This window comes from Excalfactoria chinensis, chromosome 1, assembly GCF_039878825.1.
Source record: "Excalfactoria chinensis isolate bCotChi1 chromosome 1, bCotChi1.hap2, whole genome shotgun sequence".
NCBI classification, from domain to species: Eukaryota; Metazoa; Chordata; class Aves; order Galliformes; family Phasianidae; genus Excalfactoria; species Excalfactoria chinensis.
This window is the reverse complement of record NC_092825.1, coordinates 2,643,070-2,656,636: the sequence shown is the minus strand read 5'-3', so window position 1 is coordinate 2,656,636 and position 13,567 is coordinate 2,643,070. Positions and strand designations below refer to the sequence as shown.

General features: G+C 46.7%; 1 protein-coding gene across 4 annotated transcripts in view; it reads right to left on the bottom strand.

The window, feature by feature from the left end:
* PODXL (podocalyxin like) overlaps positions 1-8,485 on the bottom strand; it is a 37,504-nt gene extending 29,019 nt beyond the window's left edge. For all 4 annotated transcript variants that reach the window (XM_072353401.1, XM_072353410.1, XM_072353419.1 and 1 more), the window contains exon 1: positions 8,331-8,485. In XM_072353401.1, the coding sequence (XP_072209502.1) occupies positions 8,331-8,376 (46 nt within the window). In that variant the 5' untranslated portion in view covers positions 8,377-8,485. The remainder of the gene's footprint in view (positions 1-8,330) is intronic.
* Positions 8,486-13,567: the final 5,082 nt, after the last annotated feature.

Sequence of the window (13,567 nt, the reverse complement as noted above, 5' to 3'; positions counted from 1 at the left end):
GAAAACAAACAAAGTATTATTATAAAAAAAAAGGAAAAAAAAGAAAAAAGAAGAAGAAGAAAAAAAAAAAGAGCAGGGTGGGAGCTGTTTTGTGCATTTACTGTGAGTTATTATGTTCTCCATCTTGCCAAAAGAAACCTGTGGGAACAAACAGATGCAGGCTCTGAAACCAAACCAGGTCACCATCAGCTAGAGAGGGAGAACATGGCCAAAAGATTTCATGAAATAAAATGTTGGGTTGGAAGTGGGGGCAATAGCAATCTCCATTGAAGAGGCTTAATATTAGCTCACCTAGAACATGCTAGAAAACGTTCTTCCCTTGAATGTGCTTTAGGCATCTCTTCTGTTGGTTGATAAGGACAATTATAACTTGCAGAATCATAGAATCGCTTGAGTTGGAAGGGACCTTTAAAGGTCACCTAGTTTGACTCCCTTGCAACGAACAGGGACACCTACAGCTCTATCAGGAGCTCAGAGCCCTGTGCAGCCTGACCCTGGATGTCTCCAGGGATGGGGCACCCACCACCTCTGCAGGCAACCTGTGCCAGTGCCTCACCACCCTTATTGGAACAGGTTGTCCAGAGACATGGGTATAATTGCTTATTTAGAACATGTATATATTCAATAACACTCCTCAGAAGCTCTGAACACACTTGCATGCCACCAGTGACGATGCTAAGCCTCAAACGCAATGAAGTGAGAAGAAAAAATACATGCTTCATACCCATCAAACCTTTCACTTCATGCCGACCCCCCTTTACAAATCACAGAACCTCCTGCAGTTCAGCCGGGAAGGTGACTTTCTAAAATACAACCCATTCAATTATTTTTATAACAACTGATTGAATGTTTTAAAACACCCCCATTGAGTCTATTCAGCTCCTCAATAAGAAAGCTACAGAAGAACTGAGGAACGCAGCACATCTCTTGCTCACGGGTCCACCTCAGCTGCCGGTACAGCTGCAACCATTTGCAATTACCCAGGGAAAAGTTGTATCAATACAGCTGATGCTAATTGGATTTGTGCTGGGGAACGCAGTGCACCGCTTTACCCTTTACTCTGCCCTTTCTCACAGTCGAGGAACACAGTGCCGTGATAAGCAAGGTATAATAGTCACCCTGAAAGCTATCCAGGCAGTATCGTTTAAACTTTCAACTCACTGCATTTGAGATGGAATGCCTTATCTCACCCTCCTGCCTTTCGACTCTGGGGGGGGGGAGGGGGGGGAAAGAATAAAAAAACAACGTTTTTGCTATCACACTTCAAAGAAGGGCTTTTTTCAAACACGGTTTCTCCAAAACCTGCAAACCCTTTCAAATCCCCTCTGTCAGAGTTAGAAATCTGGCATTCTCTCTTGGTTTGTGTTTAGCAGAAACCACTTAGAATAAATGCCTGATAAGCGTGTCTCCTCCTTTCTTACAATAGCCAGCACGCAGATTTAATGTATCGTTAAGTACTACAGCTTAATAACTCTAAGCCAATTTCTATCTCCTTCAGTTAGAATTACTGAAATCAATTAAGGCTGAGAGAGAAAAATTCAGCTTTTGTCATTAATCGCTAAGGCCTTACGCTACCACTGCAAAATGACCTTCTCCTCTCCATCACCATTCCCATGTGCTGGAAGACCAAAGCTGCACACAAGTTGAATTTGCAAAGAAAAGAAGACCTGCTGGATTAATCCAGATTTCATTTTGGGTGCTAAGAACATGAAGCCAACCTCAAGGCAACATCTGCAACAGGAGTAGCTCGGAACACGTTCTGCACTCAGCTTCAAACACAGCCTTGTTTTAAGCCCAAAGACTGTTCTTCCTACCTGCTTTCCGTGTTGCCTTTCGGGTGTACTCCTGACCCAGCACTAAGAAGTTATTACACATCTCCAAAACCACATTTCTGGACGTTTCTAAACAGATATTGTTAAGCAAGATAAGTATTTTTGAGGGCAGATCCCAGATGCTTTGTGTGTAACATAAACCCTGCAGGGCACCATCCATGGACAAATGAATCTCTAGTGTCTAATAGAATCATTATGTTTGGAAAAGACCACAAAGGTCATCCAGTCCAGCCATCAATCCATCCCCACCATGCCCACTAACCATGTCCCTCAGAGTCACATCGCCCTTTTCTTGAACACCTCCAGGGATGGTGACTCTACCACCTCCCTGGGCAGCCTGTGCCAATGCCTCACTACTACTTCTGAGAAGAAATGTTTCCTAACATCCAACCTGAACCTCCCATGGCACAACTTAAGGCCATTCCCTCTTGTTCTATTGCTGTTACTTGGGAGAAGAGACCAACCCTCACCTCGCCACAAGCTCCTTCCATATTGTTGTAGACAAAATAACGTCTCCCCTGAGCCTCCTCTCTTCCAAAGTGGACAATCCCAATTCCCTCAGTCCCTCCCCATATGACCCATGTTCCAGAACATTCACAGCTTTGTTGCGCTTTTTTGGACTCATTCATCCCATTATACATCCAAATTCTCTCCAGAATAAGGGGATGGTAACCCCATCACTATGTTGAGCAGTGGTGCATGGACACAAGCTATGCACAAGTTGAGCTGTGCTGAATGCCACATCACAACCTGGGGAGCACAGTGCATTCAGACACCGCCCTTTTGCATCTGGCTTATTACGGATCAACATCTAAAACCAGATGCTGTACCATAGCTGAAGGCTGCTTCCCATTCATTTGTCCTTCTGCTCTATGTTGGGCATTGAGGCGTTGAGCTGAGTTAATTTTAATAAGTCTTTTGCATTCTCTCTGCCTCCTTGCAATACTTTGTCAGCAGACTGTCACCAGTAAGCACTCCTGGCCTGTGACCAAGAAAGCCACGACACATACATTGTTTATGGGAAGCGATAGGTGTTCTCTGCACGTGGAGCAGCACTTGCTGCAAAGACAATGATTTGCAAAGTAGATACACAAAGAAGACCTGCTCCCTAATAAGCAAATGATCAATGGAGAATCTTGGTGACTTAAGGGTCTGGAGCAACTTCATCTCTTGAAGGACAGAAGGTTTTGTCACAGCAGGGTTAAGGAGGCATCCTGGCATTTGCTGGTTGCCAATGGCTCTCAGCAATTTTCAAAGACCTGAGACTGATCTTGAGACACTCTACGCCTCACGTCCAGCATCAATGCAGCCCGTCATGTAGCTCATGCCAAATATCCCACCTCGAAGCTCTGCGCTACCAGCAGTCGCAGGAAAGCCCTCATTATTTCTAGCGCTTATTTGCAATTCAAAACAGGCAACTAAGTCGAGCTGGGTTTAAACTCTAAAGTATTGTGGTTTTGGATATGGACTAGTCCCACTGCTTAAGCACCTCAAAACTGGAACTGTGCCGTGAGGAGAGCACTTTTCTCCTGTCTCCTTCCATCTTCCTCAGGGACCTCCAGAGCAAAGCACTGCAAGGTTTCTGCCAAGCACTACAGCAGAAATATGTGCAATTAGAGCCATTAAAACTTGACAAAGCTCCCAAAAAAAAAAAAGAAGAATTCAGCATGACAAAGCACCTCAGGATGTGGGATACCATCACACCACACAGTTGAGGGGAAAAGAGCCATTCTTTGGTCAAGCACCAGAAAGCACATAGAAAGGATTCTGCAGGAGGCTGGAGCTGTATCCCCAAACACCACCATGTGGTGGGACCTGCAAGACGTGGAAGCAGAACAGGTCACCAAGGCTGGTTGTCTCACAAGCTGCAATGCTATCTATCTCCCATCAAAGAGTTCCAAGACAGGTTCCTATAGTTCCTATATATATATACAGCTCTGACATGGCTGTGCAACACCTGAGAGGAAAACAACAAACCATGCCCCGAATGCTCCATGATCTCAACCCCAACAGCTCCATCTTATGGGTGCTTAGTACATTTTATAGCACATGAGCTCATCTAAGCACATTCAGCAACAAGATGTACCCTGCCTGGGATCTCATCCTCAGCATACATCACTTCTCACCTTGCAGGAGGGGATTTTCTTTGCAATTCTAAGACCAAAGGCACCGTGTGGTGAAGCCCTGGAAGATACATAGGAATGAGGAGAGAGATCTTGACAAATAGGAGAGCTGAGCAATGTATTTTAACAAGAACAGTCTGGAATGGAGCAATTCTGGATGTACATACAGAATGAGGGACAAGAGAATGAAGACCAGCCCCATGGAAAGGGATCTGGGGGGGTCTGGATTTACAACAGATTGAAACTGAGCCAGCATCATGCCCTGGAGACAGAAGGGCTGACAGTACCTGGGGGACACCAGGCCCAGCACTGCCACTGGCAGAGGAGAGGGATTGTCCCACTCTGCTCTGCACTGTGAGGCACTGGAACTGGTTGCCCAGAGAAGCTGAGGATGCCCCATGTGTTGGCTATGGTGTTGGGAAAGAGATCTTCACAGGGTGATGGGTATGGAACAGGCTGCCCAGGTAACAGCCTTGAGCTGCCAGAGCTCGAGGGGCATTTAGACAGCATTCTCAGACATAAGGTTTGGATTTTGGTTTGTCCTATGTGGAGCCATAGGTTGGACACGATGATCCTTATGGGATCCAAGTGGGGATATTCAGTGTTTCTATGATTCTATGAGTGCAGGTGGCTGGAGAACAACAGCTGTGACTTTTAACACTGGATTTAGTGGGAGGTATCCCTTCTCATGGCAGGAGCTGTGTGGGCCAACAAGTGCATGCAAACAGATTATTGAGGAGGAAGTTGGTAGGGACATGAGAAAACGCTCCAGAGAGCTTGTGAGATTACACATGGCTGCACACAGGGAATGGACCAAACAGGGCCACCTGGATTCCTGCAGAGTTCAAGCCCTTCTGTGATGTTTAGGACTGAAGGTGAGGCAAATGCTTGGTGTTCAGGAAGGAGGATGTTCCATGCCCCTGTTGGTGGGTTTTCACCAGGCTTGGTTGTAACTACTTGAACCATATGTGGAAGGAGCTACTGAAGGCACTGGGACTCTGGGTGCCATGGTGGGTCCTCGGGGATCAGGCAAAGGGCCCACCTGGTGTAGGACTTGCAGTTGAGCAAGAAGGGGGCAAAATACAATACGAATATGAGCAGGTGGGATGGATGCATCCTGCATCTAAATCCTGATAGCAAATCTCTGCTCTAGAAAAGCGATGTAACACCCAGAATAACATAGGGGTTACTGCATGGCCTGAGGGATCCTCACTGACTGGAATTCAATCTCCAAATCCCACATCCCAAAGCATTCCAGAGCTTGCTTGCACCGTGTTGGCTTTCCTATGTATTCTGGAGGGTGCAAGCAGGGATGGAAGAAGCAAGATTTAAAGGGAAATAACAACTGAAGTGCAACCCAAACCTCTCTGCAAATGCCAAGAGCAGATATTTGCAGCCAGTCTCCTGCCACCACCAACATGAGTGATCACCAGTCTCCTCATCACAAGCCTTTAAAGCAATTCTCTGGAATTAAATCAATGTATTGCATGGCTCCAGCTCCTTTCATCCAGGGACCTTCAAGCGCTTTACAAGCCAGCCTTTAATTAAGCCTCCTAAAACAGACCCATGGGGTATCATTACAGAATCTGTTTTGCCACCGGGGAATCAAAGGTATTGCGCTGCTAAAATGGCAGGAGTTGGAAATGAGTTGCAAAAATCCCGTCAAAGTTCTTCCAGCAGTGACTGTATGAGAACACACGTTCTGCTTCAGTGCTGAATCTGAAACAATTCAATTAACCACTTTGTTTTATTTCCCCTCCTGTTGGCACCCACCAATTTCCTGCTTCTGCCCATCTCACCATTAGCATCCGATGAATCAGATGGATTTTAAGAATGCACCTCTTTGACAGCTTGTCTTGGACAAACACGAGCTCCGAGCACCAGGGAACCAGATCAGCTTTTGGGAATGAAGAAGGCTGTTTTGGCAGCAAAACCCGGAGATGAGTTTGTTTAGAGCCAGACAAAGGGTAAGGGCTGCTCTTGTCCTTAGGGCAGGTTTGAGCTTGGGGCTCTTTTTAATCCTCTGAGGATAAAACATATCGTTTTACTCTCCCTGATGCAATTCTGCTCTCCTGTCCCCAGTGGGACAGAAGATCTAATATGGAGGAGGAATAAATAAAATATCCCTGTAGGGCCCCCCACAAGCTGTCTGAATTTCTAGATCTTATGTGCCCCATGTTTTACATGCAGCATCTCTTGTGTGGAGTGGCTGTGCTTTGTCTGAGCGTGATTTTATTCTGATTTATGACCAAAGAGAAATAGAGATCTTTCCAGAATCAGATACAAACCTGGAAGCAGCATTCGTAGATAAATATCGGTACTTCAAAGAGCTGCCCTTAATAACTGAGGTCCAATTCTGCTCTGCCCCAAACACAACGTTGTCATCTTCCTCCTCGCAGCAATAGAAACCATCCCAAAACCCAGCTCCTTGCTCACTCACGAGTTTCACATCCATGTTAAACAGAAAACGCACGCAGGTGACGACGAGCTCCATCCCGGTTACTCCTTTAAGCCACCAAAAAACGTACGGTTTCATTTACAAACTCAACTTCTACTCAATTTGGTGGAACAAGCGGTGAACTTCAGGGGTTGAGTAATGCAGATGGTTGTGACAGATAAGCACTGCTGGGACCAGCAGCAAAACCTGGCCAAACTACCATGCCCAAACCCAAACACCCAGCTGGAAAGGAAGCCTATTTCAACCCCAAAAGAAGAAAATCCCGGTTCCAGCACCCAAGGAACAAAATAAAAGCACCTCTAAGGAGCTTATTTCCAACCTTAGGAGCAGCAACGAATGGCAGGAAACGCTGTTTTTTGAAGGATTTAATCAAATAATTTCCGAGAAATATGTAATAGGATCACTTGAAAGCGCTGCACAAACAGGTCCCTCTACCTTCCCATGGCACCATCCTGGAGCTGAAGGCTGTTTTTGTCCCACCCCCAGCATTTAGCACTCCCTTCTAAAAAAAACAACACAAAACCTTCCCAGAAGCCAAATTGAGCCAAAATCTGGCCAGCGACGGAAAAACTGCATTAACAGCTCCTGCTTCGTGCCAATATTAATGAGGTCTTTTTTACACTGAAAGAAAACTCTCTTGCTTAGCTCAAGTCGGCACCAGGAGGGGATGAGGACTTCCCACCTGCGTGCCCACCACGACCAGATGTTACGAGGTGACACGCATTTCCCCCCTTTGCCATCGCCGTTGGTAACACCCACGAGCAGCAGGACAATAAAACAGGGGCAGGCAGAGATTCCAGCACGACCTCAGCCAATAATTCCCCCTGCAGTTCAGACCCCAGGGCCCTCCCTCCACTCTGCTTTTACCTCCAGAGAGATCCCGAGCTTTTGTTACCTTGAATCAAAGCCTGTGCGGCTCCGCAGAGGCTCTGCTGTTCGACGTGACCCAGGGCAAGATTTCACCTTCTCCTTTATTATTTTACCCCCATTTCTCTCTGAATACAACCAAGAGATCCCCCAGTTCTTCCCTGCTTTTATTCACCTTGAAAAAAACCCGTGCTTTTTACTTCCCTGCTACTTTTCTGTGCAGTTTAAGACCATGACTCCAATAAAACCATCCCTCCCGCAGCCATTCTCGCAGCACCCGAGGCAGCATCCCCACCTCCTCTCCCCAACCACCCCAATCCCTCCCAGCAAAGGGTTTCCACCACCCCACCTGCTTTATCCACCTCCACCACTGACTTTGCCATCATCTCCCCTCGTCTTTTTCCCACCTCTCCATAAACCAAAGGCACGGGCTCAATCCGGACAGCACCGTGCACTCCAGATCACTGCCACGATGCTTCCAACCTAAAGTCCAACCACGATGCCAACCCGAAGTCCAACCATGATGCTGACCCAAAGTCCAACCATGATGCCAACTCAGCATCCAAGCCACAACACCAACCCAAACTCCGACCACACTTGGGACCCCAAAAAAGAGCTGCATGTGGCTCGATGCTCCGTGCTTTCTTTCCCAAACTGCCGCTCCAGAGCCCTACTGAAGGGCTTTGTTGGAGAAGCAGCGCTTTCAGCTCACAGCGTTGCATAAAGGAACAAGCACTGCGGTGCGCTGCCCTACAGATTGGCGCCTGAAGTTGAGCTTCTGTTTGGCTCTTCGGATGGTTTCCTTCACTTAGTTTCTAAAGGAAAGGGCGAATAAAGCCAGATTCACGCATCATCCCCCCCCCCCCCACACACACACAAACACTCTACCCCGAGTGCTTTTGTCCACCTTTCTTCCCCAATTGCTTCTAACTCGCCAATGAGTAAAGAAGAAAGCCGGAGAGGGGAGGGAGGATGCTGGGTGTGCGCAGCCCCGAAAAAAAAACAGCAAAGCAAATGCAAAACAACGAGGCGGCTCCGGGTGCCACTTACCGTGCAGTAGCAGCGGGAGCAGCGGCAGCAGCAGCGGTGCCCGCATGGTGCTCTATGCGGCCGGCCCCGCTCCGGCTCCCGGCTCTCTCCCCACTGGATGCCCGCTGCCCTCCCCCGGCCCCACAACCGCTGCCCCCTCCGCAACCGGGGGAGGTGCGCAGCGTCCCCGACCCGCCTCCGCCTCCGCCCCCTCGGAACCGGGGCTGGGGTTAGAAGTTGGGGGGGGGGAATAGTAAAGCAAAGGGGTGTTTGATAGTGGTGTGTTGTGGGGCTGGGGATGTTACTTGGTACAGAGGGATTTGGGGATGGAGTTTGGGTTTTTGTCCGAGCGGAGCTTTGCGGGGGGGGGGGGGGGGGGGGGGTTGGGATGCGTGAAAAGGGTTGGAATGATTTGGGTTTTTTAGTGGGGTGGGAGTCTGGGGGAATTTTGGAGGTTCTGCTTGAGATAAGAGGTGATTTGGGGGTTAATTGGGGTAAATCTAGAGGAATGTGGGGTTTCTACTCGCATTGGGGGGGTATTCATTGAGAATAGGGGCATTCCAGGCTTTTATTGGGATGGGGGTTTTGGGGGGATGTCTGGGTTTCCTAGCTGCTATGAACGGTGATTCGAGGGGTTCTTTGGGGTAGAGTTTAGGGGGAATTGGACTTTCTACATAGGACTGTATTTGGGGATTTTGCGTAATGGGTGCTTGGGGAGATTTGGGTTTTTTTTACTGGGATGTGTGTTTGGAGTAGGATCTGGGTTTCCCACCTGCCATAAGGGATGATTTGGGGGCTTCTTAGTTTGGAGTGAATTGGGTTTTCCATCTTCACATGAAGGTATTTGGGGTCTTCATCAGAATGGAAGTTTGGGGGGATGGGGGAGGATTTGGGATTCTCACCTTCCACAGGGAGTGATTTGTGGGGTTTGTAGAATTTGAAGGTAGAGTTTGGGTTTGCAGGGTGTGGGATTCTTAGTGGGTGGGGTTGGGGGGCATTCATCAGGATGAGAGCTTTGGGAAGTTTGGGGCTTTTGTTGAGATGAGGTTCGGGGAGAACGTCTGTGTTCCTCACATGCCATAAGACATGGATAGTGGTCCATTGGTGGTTCTTTGGGGTAGAGTTTGGAGGAGATTTGGCTTTCCATCTGGATGTAGGGGATCTGAGATTTTTACTGATATATGGGTTGGAGGGGGGAATTTGGGGCTTTGCACCCACTGTAGGTGGCTAGATGGAGGGTTTGTGAAGTTTGGGGGTGAGGTATGTGTTTTTATCAGAATCGAGGGTTGTTGGTATTGGGATTCCTACTTTCATGCAGGGGGATTTGGAGTATTTATCAGGATAGGAGGATTTATTGGAATGGGGCTCAAGGAGGGATTTGGGGTTGCCATCTGTATGACAGGGAATGTGGGGGTTTCATCCTGATAGAGGGTTGTGGGGGGGATTTAGGGTTATTCATCTGCACGGAGGGGAATGTGGGTTTTTTCTTATGGGTGAAAATTTGCATGTAGGGGTATGGATTTCCTACCTGCATGGAAGGATTTGCCATTTTTATCAGGATGTGATTGGATTTGGGATTTTCACCTGCAAGAAGTTAAAGTGTTGATTTGAGGTTCTCATCTAGATGAGGATTTTAGGGAGGGATTTGCAATTCCCAGCTGCGTGACAGAGATTTGGGAGTTTCAGCATGAAGGGTGGGTTCAGGCTTTTCATATGGATGGGGATTTATTTGGGATCTTCATAGGAATTAGGGCTTTGGGGGTTGTATTTGGAGGAGGGAGTTGGAATGGATTTAAAGTTTTCAACTGAATGGGAGTTTGTAGATTTTCATCTAGGTAGTTTGAGTTGGGATTCTCACCAGGACTTGAGACTGATTTAGGATCCTTACCCAGAGGGAGTTGGATTTTCTCTGTTCAGCTTTGCTGCCCCCACTGTCCATGTCCCTGTGGTGCAAAACTCCCCTGTCCTCTCCTCTTCCCCTCCAGTGACATGTGAAGAGCCTGGAGCAGGAGATGGTGAAGGGAAAAGTCAACACTCCACCACTACAGTGTAAAAAGGACTAAATTATTACCAAATCTTAGCATTTTCGGTGACAAGAAGGAAGAGTACTTACATTTTATTTTCAGGCAAGGAACAGTTAGGAGGAGGCTAAAAATAAGCTCAGAACTTTGCACCAAATCCTCCCCTTTGCACTGGGAGGATTTGAACCCTCCCAGCCTGGACCCAGAAGTGATAAAAGTAGCCCTCACTCCAAAATGGGTTCTCCGAATTTGGTTCTCTTGATGTCTTTGTTTGAAAATGGGCTTTCTTCTTGTTGCAAGGTCACCTTGAGGATGCTTCAGGGGAGGCTTGGGTTAGCTCATTCAGTGCTGCTTTGTACCTAGAAGAGGCTCCTAGTTCTTATTTTGCCAACTGGGTCAATCCCTGGCTTCACCTGCCCTTCACCTCCTCTTGATATGACTGCATTGCACAGTACCTAAAAGCCATGAAACTAGAGGAGCAATAAATGAAAGAAGATATTGATGCGCATTATCAATCTTGCCAATATGAGAGAGGCGGATCTTTCTATCCCTGCAAAATATTTCTCTTTTTTTAATAACAGATCACATTCCCCCTACACACTCTTTAATCAGCCTATTTCCATGTTAACTGCCAAGATGAGGCAGTCTGGGGAAAATGCTGAGCTGCATCAGGATAAAGTTGTCCAAAGGATGGAGAGGAGAAAAGTGGAAGCACCATCCTTGAAGACATTCAAGGTTGGGATGGATTGGGCTCTGAACAACTTGTTCTTGCTGTAGGTGTCCCTGTTCATTGCAGGGGAGTTGGACTAGATGATGTTTAAGAGTTCGTTTCAACTCAAACAATTATAAGATTCTGTGATTCTCTCTTGTTTACTGCACAAGTAGCAATAATACGCTGAAAAAATACCCTTTGGGGCATGTTGTTCTGGGGTAACTGGGAGACTGGCAATGTCACAAAGTCTGTTGGGTCTCCATTTTGGATGAGTACAGTGGCAAGAATATCCAGGAGCAAAGCTCCCTTGGCAGTGACTTAAAAGGACTTCAGGAGCTGTAGGAAAGCAGAATGTTCTGAAAGCTTCTGGCTGCAGTAAGAGCTGGCACATTGAGATCTGTTTAAATATCAGGCTGCCTTCAACAGCCGTTGTACTTATGCTTACGGTCATTTTGAGAGTTAAAGGAAAATAAATGGAACAGGTTGCCCAGAGAGGTTGTGAATGCCCTATCCCTGGAGGTGTTCAGGGCCAGGTTGGATGAGACTCTGAGCAACCTGGTCTAGTGGTTGGCAACCATGCCTGGGGAGGGGGGGTTCAACTTCATAATCTTTGGGGTCCCTTCCAACCCAAGCCATTCTATGATTCTATGATAAATCCATCTGGTTGGTCCCATCAGCAGATCTGAGCTTTTCAGGTCCTTTGAAGGATGAAGGAACATTGCTCCCCAGGCATTTAATATATCTAAATGACTGATCTGGACTGTAGAATTCCTCTCAAATTATCAGAAGAAGGTGCCCTGCAACTTATGCTGCAACAGCAGTACGAACTCTGCTTCTTGGGAACTCAATGTAGAAACACCTCCTTTGCAAAGAGGGTAAAGGAAGGAGCTGCTCTGTTTCTGCTGCTTGGCAGCAGGGTGCAGGGACCTGCCTGCAGCATCTCAAGTCTGCATCTTGCCACTGCTGCAAGGGATGATTACCAAGAAAGTGTCAGATCAAGGCTATGAATCATGAGTAGCTGAAGGAAGAAAGGAAAGGATATTTAGCACGACTGCTTCCAAATCTAGATATCTGTTAGAAGGTGCCTAGGGATCAGCTGGGAGAAAAAAAGTCAGAAAATGACCTAAGCCCTGGACCTGAACACTTCACAGGGTGTCAGAAAATCACTGGTGCTTCAAAGAGACACAAAACCAGTCTTTTACAGTCAAATACATACAGCATTGCTAGGAGGGAGCTTGATTGCAAGCCTCCCTGTTCCAGTGGTTATCCAAAATAGCAAGATCCAGGGGTCAGGAAATTGCACCAAAGCTTTTAGTTTCAGTTCTGAACAAAAAAAAGACATGCCTTGCATAGAAACCCTTTGGAACACAATCTGTGTGTTGACCTGAGAAACAGCAACTGAAAAGATAACATTTTACCCTCATTTTTATTATTAAACATTCTCATGGATCTAACTCAGGTTTCTTATTTTGAGGTTGATGTTATAATGCGCACAGACTTATACACCTGGTTTGTAACAACCTCGTGTCCACTCAATCCCACCGTTAATCCCAATTGGTGATGATATTAATGAGCACCTGTGCCAGTGCTGACACCACGCACCACTAATCTGCATCCTGACATTGAGCCATCATTGGGAAATTCATAAGATGCATTCATGGTCCTTCAGGATCTAGGAAAACCCCATTTATTCTGTCATTTAGGAATAAACTGGACAAATGTAACACAGGAAATACTCTTGTGCTTCACAGCACTGGGATAAATGCCCAGAGAGAGCTCACTATTCTCTCGACCATGTAATTCCTTCTCAGCCACGTTCAGATTTGTCATAACATTTGACTGGCATCTCCAGGCATCCTTACAATATTTACTTCTTTTCACAGAAAATAACCAAGGAAAGGCTATGCAGCATGAAAATCCTTGGGCTGAGGTCCAGCTTAGGAACATTTAAGTTGCCAGTAATCCAATTGTATTTAATGTCATCACCTACCTTCCTTGCGCAACGAGGCACAAAGTAATAAGGTTTGGAATTCAAATCTGGAATTAAGATTGGATGATGAACAGCAGCATGTGGGGCTGATATCTCTGGTGTGAGGAAAAAAAGCCATGAATAACAGCACTGGGACTTCTAGGGACCAGATCACCTGTGGAAAAAATACTGACTGCTCTCCCTCCAGAGCTAGAGATGGTTTGATGCCTTCCTAACAGATAGCCTTCACGAAGTGGGACCATTCACAGAGTGAAGTTTGTAGCTGTATCCAAATTGATGGAAAGAGGATATTCACGAGGGAAAGAAAAAGGAACAACAAACAAAACAGAGGAAAAAAGTTTGTGGTGCACACAGGATGGGGAATGGAGGGGTTTCTTCCTTAGCCTGGACATGACCCATCTATAGGAGCCAAAATACACCTTGCCTTGGGAGAAAGAATTGTCTTGAGTAAGTTAAGAACAGTCCTGGAAACACTCAGAGTGCCATCCATGGCTTCCCAACCTATGTGTGAGAAGTAAAAATACTTCTGTACTTA